Source organism: Schistocerca piceifrons, chromosome 6 (genome assembly GCF_021461385.2).
Source record: "Schistocerca piceifrons isolate TAMUIC-IGC-003096 chromosome 6, iqSchPice1.1, whole genome shotgun sequence".
In the NCBI taxonomy this organism is placed as follows: domain Eukaryota; kingdom Metazoa; phylum Arthropoda; class Insecta; order Orthoptera; family Acrididae; genus Schistocerca; species Schistocerca piceifrons.
The window spans coordinates 390,835,353-390,856,854 of record NC_060143.1 but is presented as its reverse complement, the minus strand read 5'-3'; the positions used below and the strand labels follow the sequence as shown (position 1 = coordinate 390,856,854).

Here is a 21,502-nt window from a genome sequence, read left to right as displayed (position 1 = left end):
GAGGTATGTACACTGCCCGACAAAATATTTTACACTCCATCATTACCAAATTACATAAAACAGCCTAGCCTTAATGTGCAAGCTGCACATTTTCTACATCATTTTAACCAACCTCGGTCACTGGCTGGCAATGTATGAGACAAAAAAGATTGCAGAAGAAATCTAAGGTGTTTATGCAGATGTGAATGTGTATTACTCCTTTGTAGGTGGGACTTTTTAAGAAAAACACACTGCAATACAGTATTTTAAGTGAGAAATACTTGCAGCACATATAACTTACCTAAATAAACTGAATGCTTTACAATAAATATGGAGTGAAATGAAACTAAAATATATTCAATCAATAAATTTATTTTGATAACAGAAGCAGTGCTATGCAAATACTCTGAATGGCAAGCATATGACGATTCCACCTTTTTGACAATCAATGTGCCATTATTATAAATATTTACAACATACATTTTTACAGTCCGTGAACATGTTAGTAGGAGGCAAATTCTGCATCAAGACAAAAAAAGTGGAAACAATATTTGGAACTAGCTGCCATTAGCACACAAAGGACAAATGCCAACCTTCACAGTTATGTTTCTGTGATGGCTCATTTTATCAGTAAAAGAAATATAAACAAGTTCTTGTCAATTAAGTAACTGGAATGTCTTGCTCATTGTACGTTTATATATATTATATATATATATATTTTACATTTCAACTTGTTTAGACTTTTCAAGATATAATAAATCTTTTTATTGGTCAGTTGCACTTTAGGCAATAAACTCTGCATTCAGTCTGAAATGTTGCATGGCAAGCAACAGAAGGCAATATTCCTGCCACAAACACAAAAGGCGCTCCTCTTGATATCTTGCAGTTCAACTTCTAAAGATACCACAGATCCTACTAAAATGGATATCACAAGTGTAAGCACTGGGATTGAATTGCATTTACTTAATCCTTATTCTGTTTCTTTCACATACAGTTTTGAACCAGTCCAGCCTCTAAACATCTGAATTTGACCACATGTCAACAATATTGATTGTAATATTTATTCCATCCCAGTATTCTGAAGGAAGCTGAAAGAAGCTTCTTGAATGTGCACTACCACTGATTATCAAATACAGGCAAAGCAGATTTTCCAGTTTATTTTGCAACTTAGCCATTGCACTCAAAACTTATATATATTTACTCTTTTCCACTGGCATGAAAGTTGGAATTTTGTAAGAATGCAGTACCTGCCTTTTATTCTTCAGCATTGGTGATATAATGAAAAATGCTGCAAGGCAGTCATTATGTGACTGCTAGAAAACAAAGCAAAAAGCTGTCGTCGTAAATACAAAATGGAAAACACGCACACACACACGCACGCACACACACACACACACACACACACACACACACACACACACACACAGCATAAAAAAGGGAGAAAATAGAGCTAATTAACAAAAAGTTGAGATTTTACAATAATTTTGCACACAATATGTGTCAAAAATCTAAGACTGAAGAACAACGTGTATGTATAAAACAAACGTGAACATATATATATATATGTTATTGTTCTGAGTTTTGCTGAACTTCTGATGATAATGTAGAACGGACAAAACTGTGCTGAGGCAGTGAAGGGGCCAGCCAGGTGGCACAAGGTGCTTTCACAGGTGGCTGTTCAGTCACTTCAGGGCCCTGAAAACACAAGAGCAAGAAATAACAAAAGGAATAAGCAAATTTATCAATCAGCTATCCATTACAGCAGTATTAGTCATAGGGTGCATAAGCAAGAGGCATAATAACCAATAATAACTTGTCCCCTCCCACTCCCTAGGGATAATTTGGTGGTTCCCCTTGGCAGTGCATGTAGGTCATATTGCAGGGCCACAATATTGTTACACATAAATATGCTTTTAAATACCTTATAAATTAATTAAACAACAGTGCTCTAGGTATAGCTTGTATAATAATCGATGGAGCAAAAGCATGTTTCATCTTTTTATTATTTTTATGCTAAAATTACCAATCACAAAAGATGTCTTATCTTCAGCCAGGGGCAACGTGCATGTCTGCATTCAGCTCTTTCCGAGTGATCCTGCAGGGCACATTGTTATCACACTGGATATAGTTTATAGCCTGTCTGTACGTCGAAAGTCACTATTTGCTTGTCAAATCTTTTTTGGTTGCTCTAGAACATCAAGAGCCACTATTTTCCCATCTAGTCTTTTCCTGTTGCTCTAGAATGTCGGGAGTTTTTTTACACATCCTCAAGTATCACCCATACACTTACACATATACAGTCTCATGCCAGCAATTTTGTAGCCATTTTTGCGAGCTTGTGTATGGAACCTTACTTCAAAATATACCAAACTCAACAAAAATTACCATAAACTTTTTCCTGTGTTTATAACACTGAACACAAATTTTCATGTTTCCTGAATTATGTGCATTAAATGTCAGTCAAAAATCACTTCTAAATTAAGTCTTGGTTTTCTTGTTACAATCTTTGAACTATACTAATTATCAAATGAAACTGGTCTGCGATTTTATAAAGAAAAATCGGTAATTCGCTGATGGTTGGAGGGTTAAGTACTCATGATACATGTCATCATTACAAATAGCTCTTGTGTCATTTACCTACAGCATCACATATATACTGATCCTCTTTATGGCATTGGCCTTCCATCTCCTTCCTGGTTGGCCCAACAATCTCCATCCCCTGGCTGATGTACTTCTGAGGTTTGACAAAGAGGGAGAAACTGCCTGCATTACTGCGAACCCATTTATCATGGCATGTTAGTTCATGACTGTGTTTGACCTCTACTGTGAGTTTACGCTGAGACAAATTCCAACAAACTCTATCAATTGTGAATGTAGACAAGCAGTTTACCGAAGTGTTCTTTTAATCAGTTAAAGGTGATACAACAAAAATCAGACTGAGCTAGCATTTAGAATACATACCGAATATGTTCAATTAATAGCAATTGCTCTCAAAATACATCCATTACCCGGTGCACACACCCCTGCATTTGCACATGTCTACTCAGAGCATTTTCGATTGTTATTTCTTGCGAAGCTGTGTGGGAACTTCACTACTTATGCCTTCCAGTGGACTGCAAGAACATATTTGTAGTCAACTGCCCACCCACCACCAATGAATTGATCAATTTTGGTGAATGTGTAAGGACACATTCAAGGTAAATAACACATACACACTAATACACCTTTAAAAATAATTCCATAGTAATGAGAACAGTCTCATGATTTATTATTATTATTATTATTAGATTTTGTATCTTATTGGAAATACCATTACAGCCCATTCCATCCAGCTAATTAATCCATTTTTCCATAGTCATGTGTGTGAAATGTTGTACTTGTTTTTCGCTGACATTCTACTTCTTGTGTATATTTTTATTCTTCTCAATTACTCTCATATTGCAGCTCATACTCTGATTCAATACAGTACTCTAGGAACAGACATGATTTGGTCAAATTTCATTCTAATCTCTTTTTTTAATTTCTGGAAAGTTTGGTGGTACTGTAATTGGATTATTTATGTTTTATTTCCAAGGGCCACTTTCTTGAACAAGAAGGTGAATCCTAGGAAACTTAATGAATGTATCCTCATTGCTCATTTATTTCCAATTATTATTTTTGCCATTACATGTCAGAGTCCCCCTGCCATAGCATGGTTTGATGAAAATACTAAAAATGTACTATGCAGGTATTGAGAGAAGTTCATGACTAACTCATTGTACGGATTTCTCACTGTCATAAATTAATAAATAAGTAACTTCTCAACTGAAGTTTCTGAAATAAAACTACAAAAAAATTCTGCACAGCAAAGTTTTGTAACATAAGTTTCACATATTTTCCTCCAGGTGGCACATCATCTCTGAAGGAAATACTTGTGTTAATGTTAACTACTATGTGATTAAAATACCTTGAGAATTTAAACAGTTCCACCTGACAGAGGGGCCTTGATGCCATTGCCTCGGTAAGAGCAACAACAAACCTGTTTCCACTGCTGTGCCGCAAATATCTCTGCATGTAATGTGACCCTGTCGCCAACCCATCAGTAAAAGGTTGTACACACTGCCAAGCATCAGTTACTTGCATGTTCCTCAGCTCTCATTTCAAGTGCAGAATTTTCAGGTGTTCTCCCTTTATCAGCTTTTGTTGGGAACTAGTGTAAGATGGTGCAAAGAGAAGCACTGCATAGGAACATTGAATGTAAGATCCATGTGTCAAGGAAAGCTAGACATAGTGAAAAGAGAAATGGAGAAAATTAACAGCGACATATTGGGAATAAGTGAAATGAGGTGGACTGGCATGGGAGAATTTGCTTCGGATGGCCATATGGTGTATTATTCTGGGCACGATAACAACAGAAGTAATGAGGTAGCCTTCATAGTTAGTGATAAAGTGAGAAAAGCTGTAATGGGATGCAAATATAAAAATGATAGAATGATGTCCATTAGACTCCAAGGTCAGCCCCTCAACATCACAGTAATTCAAGTTTATGCACCAACAACCAATGCTGAAAAGGAAATTATTGACCAGTTCTATGGAGATTTACAAGAATTACTACTGTCAACACCAAAAAATGATATCGTCTTCATAGTTGAAGATTGGAATGCAAAAGTGGGAAATCAAACTGTAGAAGGTATAACAGGGAAATATGGTCTTGGTACAACAAATGAAGCTGGACAGAGACTCCTAGTATTCTGCCAAGAAAATTCTTTGATAATTACTAATACACTGTTTCAACTACCAAAACGACGCCTATATACCTGGACTCCACCAGATGGCCAACACCGGAACCAAATTGATTACATACTTTGCAATCAGAGGTGGAAGAGTGCGGTTCAGTCAGCTACAACAAGACCTGGGGCTGACTGCGGATCAGATCATGAGCTCCTGATTGCAAAATTTCAGCTGAAACTTCAGAATGTAGCAAAAAGTATCCCAACTTGCAGATACGACCTTAACTCTATACCCTCCGACTACGCTGTAGAGGTACAAAACAGATTTAATGTATTACAGCTGGAGGACAAAAGCTCACAAGAGATGTGGACAGAAGAAGCTAATACTGTCAAGGAGGCCGCAGAGAAACACATTCCCAAGAAAAGGAACAGTAAGAAGGCTAGATGGCTATCAGTTGAGGCACTGCAAGTTGCAGAAGAACGAAGGAAAGCAAAAATCAAGAGAGATAAATCAGCTATGTTTGAATTAAATAAAGATTTTCAGAAATTAGCTAGAAGAGATAAAAATATATTCTTTAATGAACAGTGCAAGGAAGTTGAAGATAGTAACAGAACAGGGAAGACAAGAGATCTTTATAAGAAAATTAGAGAAATTAAAGGAAAATTCCAGGCAAAAATTGGAATGATAAAGATAGAAATGGGAAAGATCTGAGTGAAGCAGAGGATGTTAAGGAAAGATGGGCAGAATACGTAGAAGACCTATACAAGAAAGAACTGCATAGTGGCAGGGCTCCTACTGCTGATGTTAATGTTAATTTAGAACTAGAGCCAGATATTTTGGAGAGCGAAATCCAGTGGGCCCTTGAAAATATGGCTGATAACAAAACTAGTGGACATGATGAAATACCAGCAGAATTGTTTAAAGTCACTGGAAAGGATGCAGTGAAAGTGCTGCACTCAATATGTCAAAAAATATGGATCACACAGCAGTGGCCAGAAGACTGGAAAAGATCAGTATTCATCCCCATTCCAAAGAAGAGCAGTTCTAAAGAATGCTCAGATTACTGAACAATCGCACTTATTTCACATGCTAGTAAAGTTATGTTGAAAATATTACAAAATAGACTTCGCCAATATCTAGATCGAGAGCTACCAGAAGAACAAGCTGGATTTAGGAAAGGAAGAGGAACTAGAGATCAAATTTCTAACATTCGGTGGATTATGGAAAAAGCGAGAGAATTCCAGAAAGATGTGTACCTCTGCTTTATTGACTACGCCAAAGCCTTTGACTGCGTCGATCACAACAAATTATGGAACGTACTGAAAAACATGGGTGTACCAGATCACCTTATTCATCTGATACAGAGTTTATACCTTGACCAAGAAGTCACGGTGAGAACTATGTATGGAACAACGAAATGGATAAATATTCAGATAGGGGTCCGGCAAGGCTGCATACTGTCACCGTACTTGTTCAATTTGTATGCAGAACATGTTATGAGGAATGCGAGGCTAGATGAAGGAGAAGCAGGAATTAAAATAGCTGGAATAAATGTAAACAACCTCAGGTACGCGGATGATACGATCCTGTTGGCAGAAAGTGAAGAAGAATTGAGAACACTCTTACTGAAGGTGAAAGACGAAAGTGAAAAGGCCGGTCTTATGCTGAATGTGAAGAAAACGAAAATTATGGCAACTACACCTACCAATTCATGGGATATAGCAGGAGAAACCATGGAGGTAGTGACCACACTCAGTTATCTCGGTTCTCAGATCTCTGCTGATGGCGACTGCAGCCATTAAACCCGGAGACGCCTGTTGCTCGGTAGACAGGTGATGTCAAACCTTGACAAGGTTATAAGGTCCAGAGATATAACACTAGCAACAAAGATCCATATTGTGAGGGCTATGGTCTCTCCAGTTGTGATGTATGGATGTGAGACCTGGACCATTAGAAAGGCTGAACGGCGAAGAATTGACTCCTTCGAATTGTGGTGTTGGAGGAAACTTCTTAGAGTTCCATGGACTGCAAAGAGAACCAACAGATCAATATTGGAGCAAATAAAACCAGATTTCTCCCTGGAAGGTCTAATGTTAAAACAAAAGCTGACCTACTTTGGACACACAATGCGAAGGCATGCCTCGCTGGAAAAAACATTAATGATGGGGAAGATTGAAGGAACTAGAAGAAGAGGACGTCAGAGGATGAGATGGATCGATGGCATCACAGAAGCAATGCATTCCAACCTGGAAGGTCTACGGGAGAAAGTGCAAGACAGGAAAAAGTGGCGTGATTTGGTTCATGGGGTCACGAAGAGTCCGAACCGACTAAACGAGTAGAGAGAGAGAGAGAGAGAGAGAGAGAGAGAGAGAGAGAGAGAGAGAGAGAGAGAGTGTGTGTTTTTGTATCAGTTTCATTTGAGAGGCAGTCTCACACTTATGAACATGGGGTTTGCTGTTAAAGATGTTGTCTGAGAATACAAATATTGAGGGTTGGAACGAGAATTCAAGTCTGTGGTCAAGGTCGCCAATTACAGTGCTGAAAATTCAGGAGGAGGAGGTTAGAAAGGAAGGTAAGACTGATGAAGCATCATCAAGTCATTCTCTAATGGGAAAAGTGACAAGAAAAAAAGACAGACGGTAATGAAGATGGGTGCATTCCAGCATGTTGCAATATGTAGACATATGTATGGTTATTACAAGCAATGAAAGCCCTATGTTAAACAAATGCTATTTGAACACTGACTTTCTCAGCCCCCAACTGACTCCTGATCTACATCCTCTTTACTGGTCACCATAACCAAATTTATCCTCACCCACAATTATTTCTCGATTGACAGCATCATCTACAAACAAATCTGTGGTAGTCAAATTGACACTTATATGGCACTATCCTATACAAAACTATTCATGAACCATCTAGAGGAATCATTCATAACCACCGTCCGCCCCTGGTAGCTGAGTGGTCAGCGCGACAGACTGTCAATCCTAAGGGCCCGGGTTCGATTCCCGGCTGGGTTGGAGATTTTCTCCACTCAGGGACTGGATGTTGTGTTGTCCTAATCATCATCATTTGATCCCCATCGACGCGCAAGTCGCCGAAGTGGCGTCAAACTGAAAGACTTGCACCAGGCGAGCATTCTACCCGACGGGAGGCCCTCGTCACATGCCATTATTATTATTATTCCTAACCACCGAGAATCCAAAACTCCTCACCTGCTTCAGATGCACTGATGATATCCTCACGATTTGAACCGAGGGTGAGAACACCCTACCCATATTTCTCTATAACATCAATACCTTCTCAAGGAGCAGTACATCCTTGCACATCAACCCTCCCAAGCACAAACAATACCTTCCCTTCAGCATTGCCACCAGGTTCTCACCAAGAAGTCACATCCGTGCAGCCTAGCCACCTGTGGTCGTCAGATGTGTAGTGGCAAGCAGTCTCTCTCTAAGTGCACCAAACATCTCACTATGGTCTTCACAGACCAAAATTATCCTCCCCATCCTATTCAGAAAAAGCCCTCCTCTGCCTTATCTTCCATCCCCCCATTGGCACTGCCAGGCCACAAAGGGGCAGCCCACTCATCACTCAGTACCATCCAAGCTCTGCAGCAATTGAATCACATTCTACACTAAGGTTTCGACTACTTCATGCTATGCCCAGAAATGAGAAATATCCTCCCCACCATGCTTCAATATGGTATTTCAGTGCCCAGACAACTTATACAATATCCTTGTCCACTCCTATTTCATTCCTGCTTAAAACCCTTTGCCCCAAGGTTCGTCTCACTGCAGTACACCTAGATGCGAGACCTGTCCCATACATCCTCCCACATCCCCTTATCCCAGTTCTGTCACACGTGGCTCCCACACCATCGAACACTGAGCCAGCTATAAATGCAGTCAAGTGAGCTACCAACTTAGCTGCAACCAATGTGCTGAATTCTATGTGGGCATGACCACTAACAAGCCGGCTGTCTGCATGAATAGTGCCACCAAACTGTGGCCAAGAGATAAGTGGACCACCCAGTTGCTAAGTGTGCTGCCCAACATAATGTGCTTGACTTCAACAACTGCTTCAGAGCCTGCATTATCTGGTTTCTTCTACCAACAAACAGCTTTTATAACTGCACAGGTGGGAACCATACCTGCAACAGATCCTTCCTTCCTGTTACCCGCTGGCCTTTGCTAGTCCCTGTTCTCCACATACCTATCCCCTTGCCTGTTCCCACTCCAGTCCTATGAATGTCTTCTATCCTGCCAGAGCATTTACATATCCCTATCCCTCTCTACACCTCTCCTCTTGTCTTGCCGCCAACCCCCCCCCCCCCCTCCCCCTGCCCAAAGCACATCCTCTCAATGCCCTAGCAGCCAACTATCCTGTCCCCATCATGTCCCTGCAAGCTTCCACATGCAGCACTAATACCTTACCCCAACATCATCCTGTTATCCCTCCCCCCCTCGCCACCTACAACTCTTCTGTACTCCCACCGACCACCGTAGCAAAAATTGCTGCTCACCTCAAACACAGTCACAGTTGGGCCTTAGTGCTCGAAGACAACATGACAGTGGCCATGTGTGTGCGTGTGCGTGTGCGTGCGCGCGTGTGTGTGTGTGTGTGTGTGTGTGTGTGTGTGTTTCTTTTGTTTTGTCTATATCTGATGAAGGACTTAGTCTGATAGCTAACAATATCTAACAGTCTTTTCAATGTGTGTCTGCCACTCGACACCTCCTCTATGTGGTGAAAAGCAACCTATCCTTTTGACATACTTGTTTTTCCGTCCTGGATTTTCCATTGTTTGATTCTACTTTAAGCAAACTTCTCTGAAGCTTCAAATAAGCAGCATTATTTAATGGGAGTAAGTTGTCTCTTCAAAACTGTCTTCACAAGTTTGGTTTCTGGCACAAAAAGTTTTTGTACCGGAAGTTAATCATTGAGAGAAGTGGTACAGCGGCCTGGAGTGCTGTTATCTGCATGTTGTAAGGAAAATTTCATTTGAAGACACTGTGGTTTGCTAAGATGTCGAATAATGCATGTTTGGTGCTAGTAAATGGTCGAATGGACAGTACAGCTTAAAAATAACAAACACACTGATAGGAAAAACGTAGCAGGATAAAGGTGACTATCATGAGGAAATGAATGCCACAGTTTTCACAGAAGTTTTCTAATTTTCTCCTCCAGAATATTTTTGCAATTAAGAAGCAGTAATGCACATAACCACTTTATAGTGTTAAATAAAACTTCAAAAATGCAACAAGTTTGTCGCATGAACGGACACGGGCAGACAGTGTTTGTTGGTAATGAGGATCACCCTGTGGCTAAACATGCCTTGGAGCATGGCCAGCACATCTTGGCACAGTGTTACACCGTCCGGGTTATCTGGATACTTCCCGGAGATGGGAACTTGCCCTTCAATATATTCTCTCTTCCCGTTACCCACCAGGTCTCAACCTCCGCTAATTTCAAGTTGCCGCCCCTCGTACCTCACCTGTCATTCAACAACATCTTTGCTTCTGTATTTCCGCCTCGACTGACATCTCTGCCCAACTTCTTTGCATTTACATATCACTGCCTGTGTCTATATATGTGCGGATGGATGTGTGTGTGTGTGTGTGTGTGTGTGTGTGTGTGTGTGTGTGTGTGTGTGTGTGTGTGTGTGTGTGCGTGCGAGTGTATACCTGTCCTTTTTTCCCCCTAAGGTAAGTCTTTCCGCTCCCAGGATTGGAATGACTCCTTACCCTATCCCTTAAAACCCACATCCTTTCACCTTTCCCTCTCCTTCCCTCTTTCCTGATGAAGCAACCTTGGGTTGCGAAAGCTGGAAATTTGTGTGTGTGTTTGTGTGTTTTTTACTGTGTCTATCAACATACCAGCGCTTTCTCGTTTGGTAAGTTATATATATATATAAAAACAAAGATGATGCGACTTACCAAACGAAAGCGCTGGCAGGTCGATAGACGCACAAACAAACACAAACATACACACAAAATTCAAGCTTTCGCAACCAACGGTTGCTTCGTCAGGAAAGAGGAAAGGAGAGGGAAAGACGAAAGAATGTGGGTTTTAAGGGAGAGGGTAAGGAGTCATTCCAATCCCGGGAGCGGAAAGACTTACCTTAGGGGGAAAAAAGGACAGGCATACACTCGCGCGCACACACACACACATATCCATCCGCACATACACAGACACAAGCAGACACAGACACAAGCACACACACATATCCATCCGCACATACACAGACACAAGCAGACACAGACACAAGCAGCAAATGTCTGCTTGTGTCTGTGTATGTGCGGATGGATATGTGTGTGTGCTTGTGTCTGTGTCTGCTTGTGTCTGTGTATGTGCGGATGGATATGTGTGTGTGTGTGCGCGCGAGTGTATGCCTGTCCTTTTTTCCCCCTAAGGTAAGTCTTTCCACTCCCAGGATTGGAATGACTCCCTACCCTCTCCCTTAAAACCCACATCCTTTCGTCTTTCCCTCTCCTTCCCTCTTTCCTGACGAAGCAACCGTTGGTTGCGAAAGCTTGAATTTTGTGTGTATGTTTGTGTTTGTTTGTGCATCGCACACACACGCATATCCATCCGCATATACACAGACACAAGCAGACATTTGTAAAGGCAACATATATATGTCTGCTTGTGTCTGTAATGTGTGGATGGATATGTGTGTGTGTGCGCGCGCGAGTGTATACCTGTCCTTTTTTCCCCCTCAGGTAAGTCTTTCCGCTCTCGGGATTGGAATGACTCCTTACCCTCTCCTTTAAAACCCACATCCTTTCGTCTTTCCCTCTCCTTCCCTCTTTCCTGACGAAGCAACCGTTGGTTGCGAAAGCTAGAATTTTGTGTGTATATTTGTGTTTGTTTGTGTGTCTATCGACGTGCCAGCGCTTTTGTTTGGTAAGTCATATCATCTTTGTTTTTAGATATATTTTTCCCACGTGGAATGTTTCCCTCTATTATAATCAATGCTTTAATTTGTTTTATTCATTCTCCACGTGTATGGAAAAACTAGTATATCATTTCTGAATTGGTAACATGGAACATTACCTGGAGCCCCTTGCTGCTGCTGCTGCTGTTGCTGAATCTCAATCTTCTCAACAGTCATGTCAGGATTCATGGCAGTTGCTTCTTGAATAGCTTCTGCTAGTGCCCTGTCATGGTCAATAGGATCACCATCTGACTGAATAGTTATTTTCTGTTCCACTCGCGTCTCTACCACTCCATCTTTTTCTGTTTTGTACTGCAATAAAAAATAGGTAGAATTTAAAAACCAACTAGATATCAATAACAAAGTTTGCTAAAATCATACTCTCCTATTTGGATTAAGTTTCTTTCATAAAAAATTAAAGAAAGCAAGGATTTGTCCCATTCCATTCTGCCATGTGTTTAGGAACTGGCACAGTACAGTTTGTTCATGACATCTAAATTGTGGGATGTTAAGCTTTTGCCTGATGTCACCTTATTAGACAATGAAGCAAATGGAAGAACTTAGTGAATAATGGTCCAACAATTATTTCTGATTCAGCAAAATATACTTAAATGACATATGTGAGATGAGAGCAAGGAAGGGGGGGGGGGGGGGGGGGGGAGCAAAAAAAAAAATAGAGAGAGAGAGAGAGAGAGAGAGAGAGAAGCTGACAGCAACAACTATCAGATTCTCCCTCATAAAATTATATCTCATAAACAGTATCCCCAAGTTAATGATACTACATGAGTTGTCAGAAATGGAACAAGCCATTCTAAACAGCTGCAGTACGTTTACAGCAAGCTGTCAACAGCTAAGTAATGAATAAGATGTACTAACAGAATAAAGTTAATTTTCAATCTGTCAGGTACACTGATGATAAGCAGATTTCCTGCTGCACGAATTTGGCACAGTTCATCTGACAAAAAGATTTAATTGTTCGCAAATGAACAGTATACGGAGATGGATTGCTACAAGTTGTTAATACTCTCATATACATTACTAGCCACTGAAACTGCATCACCTGGAAGGATAGTAAATAACAAAATCTGACTTGGAAGTACATGGGATATGAAATAAAGTACACCAACAGTGGCTCTAATCCGGCTGGGCATCAAGTTGAACTGACCTCGGATGACAGACAGTAATGTCTACCCATGCTACTTCAATTCTATGCCAGAGTTCAGCAATATTTTTATTTGACGAAAGATTTAAAAGTATGTGTTGGCCATCACAACAGTTGCATACCCACTGTACTGAGATAGGTAGGGACAGTACATACAACAGGTGATACTGCATAATACTGTGAAAGGTAATGTCAGAGAGACCTCAGAAATAAAGCACAGCCATTGGCTATACAGATGTCAGGAGCATAATTACTTTCGGCACGCCTCTCTCTGCTGCCATGTTGATGCAAGCCACCACAATGGTCACTGTGCTGACAGTCCATGGTCACACTGTCCGTGTGTATACTTGCTGCAACAAACCCATTTACCGACTCAAGGTACATGATGCAGTTGTACCAACCTGCACTGCCAAGAGAAAAACATGTATGTACTTTCAGGCGCCAGTCTCACGAAGATGTTGAGATCCTACAAGACATTAAGTATGGCCCTCCTTTCACATGTCACTCGAGGTTTCCTGACCAATGCAAGCAGCAATATCATGGAATGAGAAACACCAATCTCAACAGGCAGGGACAGGAAAATTTTCTGAAGACTATAATTAGAAATAAGCAATTTTCAGAACAATAACAAAATCTGCAATCTTTATGAGACTGCAAAATTTGTAATTTTGCTATGTAAAAATGTTTAAACCTGAGAATGGCAGTTTATTACTATACATAATTGACAATTACTGAATGTTAAAATTGCATTTTGACATCTTATCTCTCAACAGTAACATTCATATATAATCCTAAAATTTACCACTTAATGAACTTTGATGTCCACTGAAACAGAAAATATAATGCAGAATTTGGCAAAAAAGCAGCAAATTTGGTAAAAACATGGAGTTTGGCAAAAGCATAACATCAAATTTGGCCAGAAATGAACATCAAATTTAGAAAAAAAAAGAAAAACATTAATTTGGCAAAAAATAACACAAAATTTGGCCAAAAAAAAAAGCATTGAATTTTTAAGAAAACATCAAATTTTGCAAAATATAACACCAATCTGCAAAAAAAACCTACATTTTCCAAAAAAATAACACTGAATTTGAAAAAAAACACCAAATTGTAAAAAAAGACCAAATTTGGCAAAAAATGAATTGTGTTTGGCAAAAGCAACACCGACTTTGGCAGGAAATGATAACAAATGTCACAAAAAAAAAAAAATAGCGAATATGTCAAAAAATCTACACCAAATTTGGCAAATATAAAAAATTTGATAAAAGTATTAACTGATTTGCAAAACAACAACAAATCTGGCAAAAAAATAAATATTTTGACAAAAAGTAACATCAAATTTGCCAATAAAATCAAATTATTTTTTCTTGGCCTGTTCATAGGCTGTGATCCAGCTGGTGTTGTTCTCCTTCTTACATATGGCATAACACAATCTTCTCACAAACAACATCCAAACCTGATAAATGGATGACAAACCACTTGCACTATCTTTCCTTATACACATATTAACATTACTCCTATCTATTTTGTGCAAGTTCCTTGTCCAGGTCATGAAGGCCCAAGGGATGTCTACCAGCTGCCATGTCATCCTCTTGCCTTATGGCATCATGTGGATGTGGTATGGACAGTCATGTGGTCAGAATACTGCTCTCGAAGCCACTTAGCACACTTTCCAGATCATGATGGTGCTACTTCTCATTCAAGTAGCTCCTCAGTCGGCATCAAGATGATGAGCGCATTCCATATCTATACAAGGAGATACCCTTGGGAGTATGGAGAACTCAACATGGGACCTAACTGTCAAAATCTTATGGTTGTTGCTTTTTGGTTAGTATTAATAAAGGAAATAAATTTCCTTAATGACTCTGTAACCGCTGTGGACATTTTGTGGATGAAGCTGCCTCAATCGTTTACCATATTTCTTTATTTTCAACATCGTTTTGGCTACTGCCGTATCAGATCAAAACTCTGAACAAGTAAAACAAGTTAGTGTCATTATCAACTCATCAGTCAATATCAGAGGACACTTTCAAATCATACTGATGCTGAATGTTGTTTGACAGCTTCTAAGTTTGAATTTGACAATGGCAGTGGGTGAAAGACGTTATAAATAAGAAAATACATTAAGTGATCTGGACAGCTTCATTTCTGGTTAGTGGCTGACACAACTGAAATCATGGTAAATATAAATGCATTAGTAATTCCATTCACTTTAAATGATACGAGAGGGAAGCAGGATGAAGAAACCAAAGTGAAAAAGAGTGTTCACCAATTGTTCCTTATGAAGTTAACTCTTCAGTTTTTCTTTTCTATGTATATGAACTCACAGTGCTTAACTATGAATAGTCTTATGTGATGTTTTACACCCATAGTATTGTCCAAGAATGAAATTTATTGACCTACCCAGATATAGGGTGATCTAAAAACTAATGAGCAACCAAACCACAGTGAAAATTGATTTTTTTCACATACATAAAGAACTGTAGGAGGTTAAAATCACATAAACAGAAAAAAGCCACTACTACCAAACAATTATTGACAAACTCATGTTACACTGGATGTTTAAATAATCTGTTAAACCACATAAATACCAAGCAAGGGAGGGGAAAAGTACAGAATACAAAAATAGAACGTGCCTAATGAAAGATTAATAAAAATCATAGTTACAACACCGTGCTCAGTATTGCTTCTGACTCTCACCGTTATTGTCTCAACAGTTCTCGTTTTGCTGGAGATGGTCTGAGAACTGACGATCTCTCCCGAGGCACTGTAAGGTCCTTCTTCGACTGTTACCTTACGTGTCTCTGTAGCTACAACAGGTACTTTTGTTGTGCTTGTTACACTGGTTGTGCTGGGAGATCCTGGCTGGCTATACACTTTACTTTCAGTTGGCACAATGGGCTGTTACACAATCAAGAAAAAAGTTGTAATCAGTACTTGCAGAATAAGAAATTATTTATTATACAATCATAAGCAAATCACTTTTGTTAACCCTTTAATAGCTCTGGACGTGTTAACGCGCCCCTTTGTGCCTGTCCCTGTGCGCTCTGAATGTGTTTACCTACGCCACCAGTCCTTCTACCTGGTACTCTGAACGTGTCTACATTCGGAGCACACAGGGACAGCTACAAAGGCGCACGCGTTAACATGTCCAGAGCAGTTAAAGAGTTAAGTATCACACAGGGAAAGTCGCAAATTCAGTACAACTGTCAGGGAAGACATAATCACTTGATTTTCAAATAAAACCACACCAGTATACAATAAGATAAACGTGGGCAAACACACTTTCATAGTCACAGAATCACTCCACAGACACCAAAGAAAACACGTTACATCTAATGTGACATTATGACACGAATGTACAATCTCAAAATTAATACCTCTACCCTCTGTCCAACTGAGTCTCCTGCACTTGTACTGTTTTACTCCTCAGGAGAAATACCCACAGTACTCTCAGTTACCAACAATTCAACAAAGCTGATAACTTATTTGGCATCAATAATTCATTTCAGACACTTTGTAACAACTTTTATTACTGTACAGACATGTTTTGAGAATTGAGATAAGATACGTCACATGAACTGATGATGATAAGTTAAATTCTCAAGGTTTATTTATATGCTAATAAAAATTATTACAAATGAATCAGTAGTGAATTGAGATAAATGAATTCAAGTTGTTACGGTTATTATGCACACTCACAGAAAGATCCTCAAAATCTGATAATCAGTACATATACGTATAGACATAATTTACAATGGTTTTGCAACACGGACTTTCTGTTTTATAGCAATTCATCCAGGCTCTTGTTAATATGGACATATTCAATGAATTTCAATGTCTCCACATTAATGTAAATCTTAGCGATGGTATATAATTTCTTGCTTTGAAGGAATTGGACATTTTGAAGCTACTTCACAAAACTCAAAAAAATTATTTATAATAAAGTATGAAAATGTAGTACCTTCAATGACAGTTTTGCCTAACAATTTTTCATGTGTGCTTGTATTGTTTGTGTTGAAGTTAGTTGCAAGCAGGGTGCTAAAAGACACAGCAATAGCAAGGAAATTCTTTAACAGTGGATTAGTCTGTTACACACAAAATGTATTATACAATTTCAATAGAACTAAAATTAAAAAATCTTACATTTCACAGCTCACTGATGGTGTTGGAGTCATCTTCTGCATCAAAATTAACTCATTTAATATAACAATAGTAACGATAATAATCTAAGGGAGTAACTTACATCCTTTATATTCTATTTTTCTCACATTATCACATTTATTCATTAATACACAAAAGATTTTTTTTTTTTTAGTTTGAGAACTGCAACAGTGCAAAGTAAACTGTCACATCTGGATTGAAATTATGGACTGAAAACTGCTACAATCTTTCCAAAAATGGGGGTCTTACATTTACCACAACTGCTCTTAGTGCACGTATTATAATCTTGCTACTGATAAAATTAACATTCCTGTACACACTGGTTTCTGAACTGTAGTCTTTGGTGCAGCACTCAGAAGTATCAGTCATTCAGCACAAGAAAGTACTATCTAGTGATACCAGACTTACTAGAAATGTGTTTTAGAAAAGAAAGACCAATACAATCTCATTACAATTTCTGTACTATGGTTGATGAGATGGGAGTAAGTCCTGTGAGAGGAACTATGGAGTGGTCTCACCTGGACACATATGCTGCTGTAATCAGAATAAGAGAGATGAAACACTGTAGTGCTTACCTGAAGTCTGGCACCACCATTGGCATAGAAGAGACCATCCTCAGGTTCGTCCAGCAGATCCACAGGTGTTCCAGAGTCATCAGAGCTTGTACTTGAGCGTCTGGAAAACTGCTAAGAAAGTGGAAGGCATGCAGCAATACCATTAGCCATACAGCAAGCCAAGCAGGGAAAGGATCAGGGCAGAGTGTGTAGCATTAGAGCAGAAACAGCAAAAAGCAATGGAGACTCGTATTTCTCTTTTGGAAGGGGAAGGGGATGGCCTTCCTAGCTTTTCTTTCTGGTATATGTAATATAATTTCCTGCTTGACTGGACACTGAATACAGTAACCAGGGAAATATAAAATTGCTCTATAGCAAGCATGAATGTTATTAATTTTAATAAATTACTAAAATTACTACAAACATCTGAAGTTTTCGCAGGGGTCAAATCAACAGGAACTGGTAAAACACAACATGATTTTGAGGCTCCAGAACCAAATTTTCCTTGTTAGCAATTTACTTGAAAATCAGGTTAAGAGGGATAATGTTGGCATATGCTTAACATAATTAGCATCAATGACCTAACCCCACCAGATAAAGGCAGAAGACAATTGTGGGAAAATAACAAAACATATTAGTTAATAGTGACAACAATTCTGTGTTTTTTTACAAGAGTATCAGACCATTCAGCAAGAAAGCCACACAGGAAAGAAAAGGCTAGAGAGAAAGAAAAACTTAAATATAAATAACAGAACAGGCACAGAGGAATGGAAAACAATCACGTTATAAGAAACAATTATAAAAGACTAAGAGGGTGTGCATGAAACTGGAAAGTCATCAATATAAGTTACAAAACAGACACAAATTGATATGTGTTCTGTCTAAAGAAAATAATCACCAAAATGGAACTGCAGACAAATAAAAACACTTTCTAGTTAACAGGAGGCAACAGAAAAAGACAATAACAAAAGCTGACAAAAGCATTAACATTCAGGACCAGCAATTCCATCATCTGGTAAATGAGACAAAAGTATTGAAGAAAGTGGGAATATTCAAGGAATACATGAGACAAAATCCAAATCACTTCTGTGAAAAAGGAGCTATCAAGGTCATGGCTCTTATGCAGCAAAACCTGTATATTACTAGTACACATTGGCTGATCCTTACTGGCAGCTAAGTGATCATCACAATAACATATAAACAGGAAACAGTGCCATGCATGATGCCATCTGAAACGTAACATGAGTCATCCGACAAGTGGCTCTCTGATTGAGTATGTCTTATCAGTGAGGGATTAGAAGTAGCTAGTGGTAAGAATACCTGTAGAAAAAATAAACTGATGTGCAAGGACTATCAAGAATATGAACCTAGTGATAAGAAAATAAGATTGGGAAAATGCATATTATCTGACCAGTTTCAGAAAACTAGCATTTCTGTCCCTCTCTATATACAATGTCAGCCAGTAGAGAAAGTATCTTTTTCTATCTCTGTTTGAATGTATGACAATAATGAAAACGCCTGGAAGAAACAACGCATAAACTGATGTGTGGAGCATAGAAACAGGTAACAGAAAATAATACTCACATTACCTTTCAAGCTTCGCCACACAACCACACAGACATCAAAACGACACTCCCTTGGCCACAGTGAGACTGATTATTGATTACTGAAAGCAGTTTTCTGGACTGAAGGAGGTGGGAAGTGGTAGGGAATGATGCAAGAAGGCGGCAGTGAGAAAGTCGCAGGTCTTTCAACAGTTGACTCAACCACAGCATAACAAGATGAAAAGAGTATGAGGTAGGACATAAAAGAGAGACAGAAAGAGGGAGAGGGGGGTGGTGGAGGGAGACGAGAGAGAAAAGGATATGGGTGGAAAAGGAGGGAGGGAGAGGGGGCGGAGGGAGGGAGAGGGGGCGGAGGGAGGGAGGGAGGGAGGGGGGGGGGAGAGAGAGAGAGAGAGAGAGAGAGAGAGAGAGAGAGAGAGAGAGAGAGAGAGAGAGAGAGTGGCCACAAAGGGGGAAGAAGAGTCGTGGCAGAAGGCAGTAAATGATCAGGATGGGGAAGGAGTAATGTGGGCGGAAGAGAGAAGGGACAAGGTAAGGTGAGAGAGTCAGAAACAGATTACCGGAGATTTAGGCCAGGGGAACTATGCGAGTGCAGGATACACTGAGAGAGAATTTTCCCCTGTGTAGTTCAGAAAATTTGTAATGGAAGGGCAAATCCAAATATCCCGCATATTGAAGCACCTGTTGTCATTTGTGCTGTGGTGTGCAGCATGTTCGGCAACTGGATGGTCAAGTTTGCAGTTTGCCACAGTTTGGTGGTGGCCATTCGTCTGAGTAGACAGCTGGTTACTTGTCATGCACATAGTTTGCTGCACAGTAATTGCAGCATAGCTGATGTACAGGATGTCCTAGGAGGAATGGTCAATATATGGGGATATGGCAGGAACGATCATTCAAAGCAAAAACATCTAGTAAACCTGGGTTCTAAATACATACCTTAAGAGACATGAGCACTTCTTCATCTTCAATACTGTGAAACAAGTATCTTCTACTGCAAGCTCTTTGCTTCCATATTTTGAGAGATAGCAGTATAAACCAAAACAAGAAAAAAATGTCCTCTAAACATGGGCTAGAAAGTGCATATCCGAAGATCTATAACTACTTGTTCATCTTCACTACTATGAAGCACATTTCTTCTACTGAACAAGTGCTAATAGTTTTTAAGGTATGCATTTTAGAGCCTCTGTTTACCACAAAATTTCTTGGTGTTTTGGTCTGCACCATCTTCTCCTGAAATACAGAAAGCAAATACCTCTCAGCAGAAGAGATGTATTTCACTGTATCAAAGATGAAGAAGTGCTCAAAGCTCATAAGGTACGCATTTTAGAGCTTATATCTACTACACTCATTTTGTTTTGAATAATCATTCTCGTCACATCTCTAAATATTGACCATTCCTCCTAGGACACCCTGTACAACACGGCTGCTTTCAGATGTGGCCCGCCTTTCACTGGGTATGAAATGTCTGTGACTGAACTGTGGTAGGAGGTGGTGGGTGGGTGTATGGGACAAGTCTTGCACCTGGGCCAGCCACAACGGAATGACCCAGTAGGTGCAAGATTGGAATAAGTCTGGGCAAGGACATTCTGTAGGTAGGCTGGGTGCTGGAATACTAACTTGGACGATGTGGGTAGGATTTTGGATATGATAGTCCTCATTTATTTGTGGTATACTGCTACTAGTCACAATGGCATGTTTTAATTTAATGCAAAGTGATGTGTTTTGAGCACAGGTAACTCATATTTTGATGCATTTATATACCTACTGTCAGTTACACAAAAATACCTATTATTTAAATAATCTAAAACTATGGAACATAAATTATCCTTTCTTCTAATATGGATCCACAGTTTTTATAATTTTTTTTAAATGATGTCATGTTGCTTTAAGATGTCACTATTGCAGCTTTGGTATTTGTTTCATTTTCAAGCATCTACAATACACAATAGAAACCACTGATAATATAAAAAGGATCCCACTCATATATTAAAAAATTGGAATAGCCTAAGCTGATAAAATTACCAAATTACTACAACTGATATTATCTTTCAATTATTTTAAATTCCAATATAAGATACATTCATAACCAGATGGAGTTGCCATGGCAGTTGTATTGCTAGTGTCCTGCAGTTAGTTTTGTAAATCATACAGAGAACCAATTTTTTGAAATATTTACTACTATCACTAGGAAAATTTTATACTATATGAGGTATGTAGACAATGCTCTTGTTCTCTTTTATGGCACAATTACTGAAATCAAAAGTATGCTTTCACACTCTAATAGTATACAACCCAATATTGGTTTTACTATGTGACTTTTTAAAAAAAAAAAAAAAAAAAAAAAAAAAAAAAAAAAAAAAAAAAAAAAAAAAATGGGGGGGGGGGGGGGGCAAGCAAGCCCATACAGAATGACAATGACACCCCTAAATTT

The 21,502-nt window shown here is 39.2% G+C and overlaps 1 protein-coding gene across 4 annotated transcripts in view; it reads right to left on the bottom strand.

Annotated features, from left to right (window-relative positions):
- Positions 1-335: 335 nt before the first annotated feature.
- LOC124802513 (mesocentin-like) overlaps positions 336-21,502 on the bottom strand; it is a 629,570-nt gene continuing 608,403 nt past the window's right edge. For 2 of the 4 annotated variants that reach the window (XM_047263347.1, XM_047263348.1), the window contains exons 15-18: positions 17,528-17,638; positions 15,489-15,689; positions 11,746-11,938; positions 336-1,674 (exon numbers count right to left, since the gene is read on the bottom strand). In XM_047263347.1, the coding sequence (XP_047119303.1) occupies positions 1,667-1,674; positions 11,746-11,938; positions 15,489-15,689; positions 17,528-17,638 (513 nt within the window). In that variant the 3' untranslated portion in view covers positions 336-1,666. The remainder of the gene's footprint in view (positions 1,675-11,745; positions 11,939-15,488; positions 15,690-17,527; positions 17,639-21,502) is intronic. The other 2 variants (XM_047263349.1, XM_047263350.1) reach the window with 2 other exon arrangements.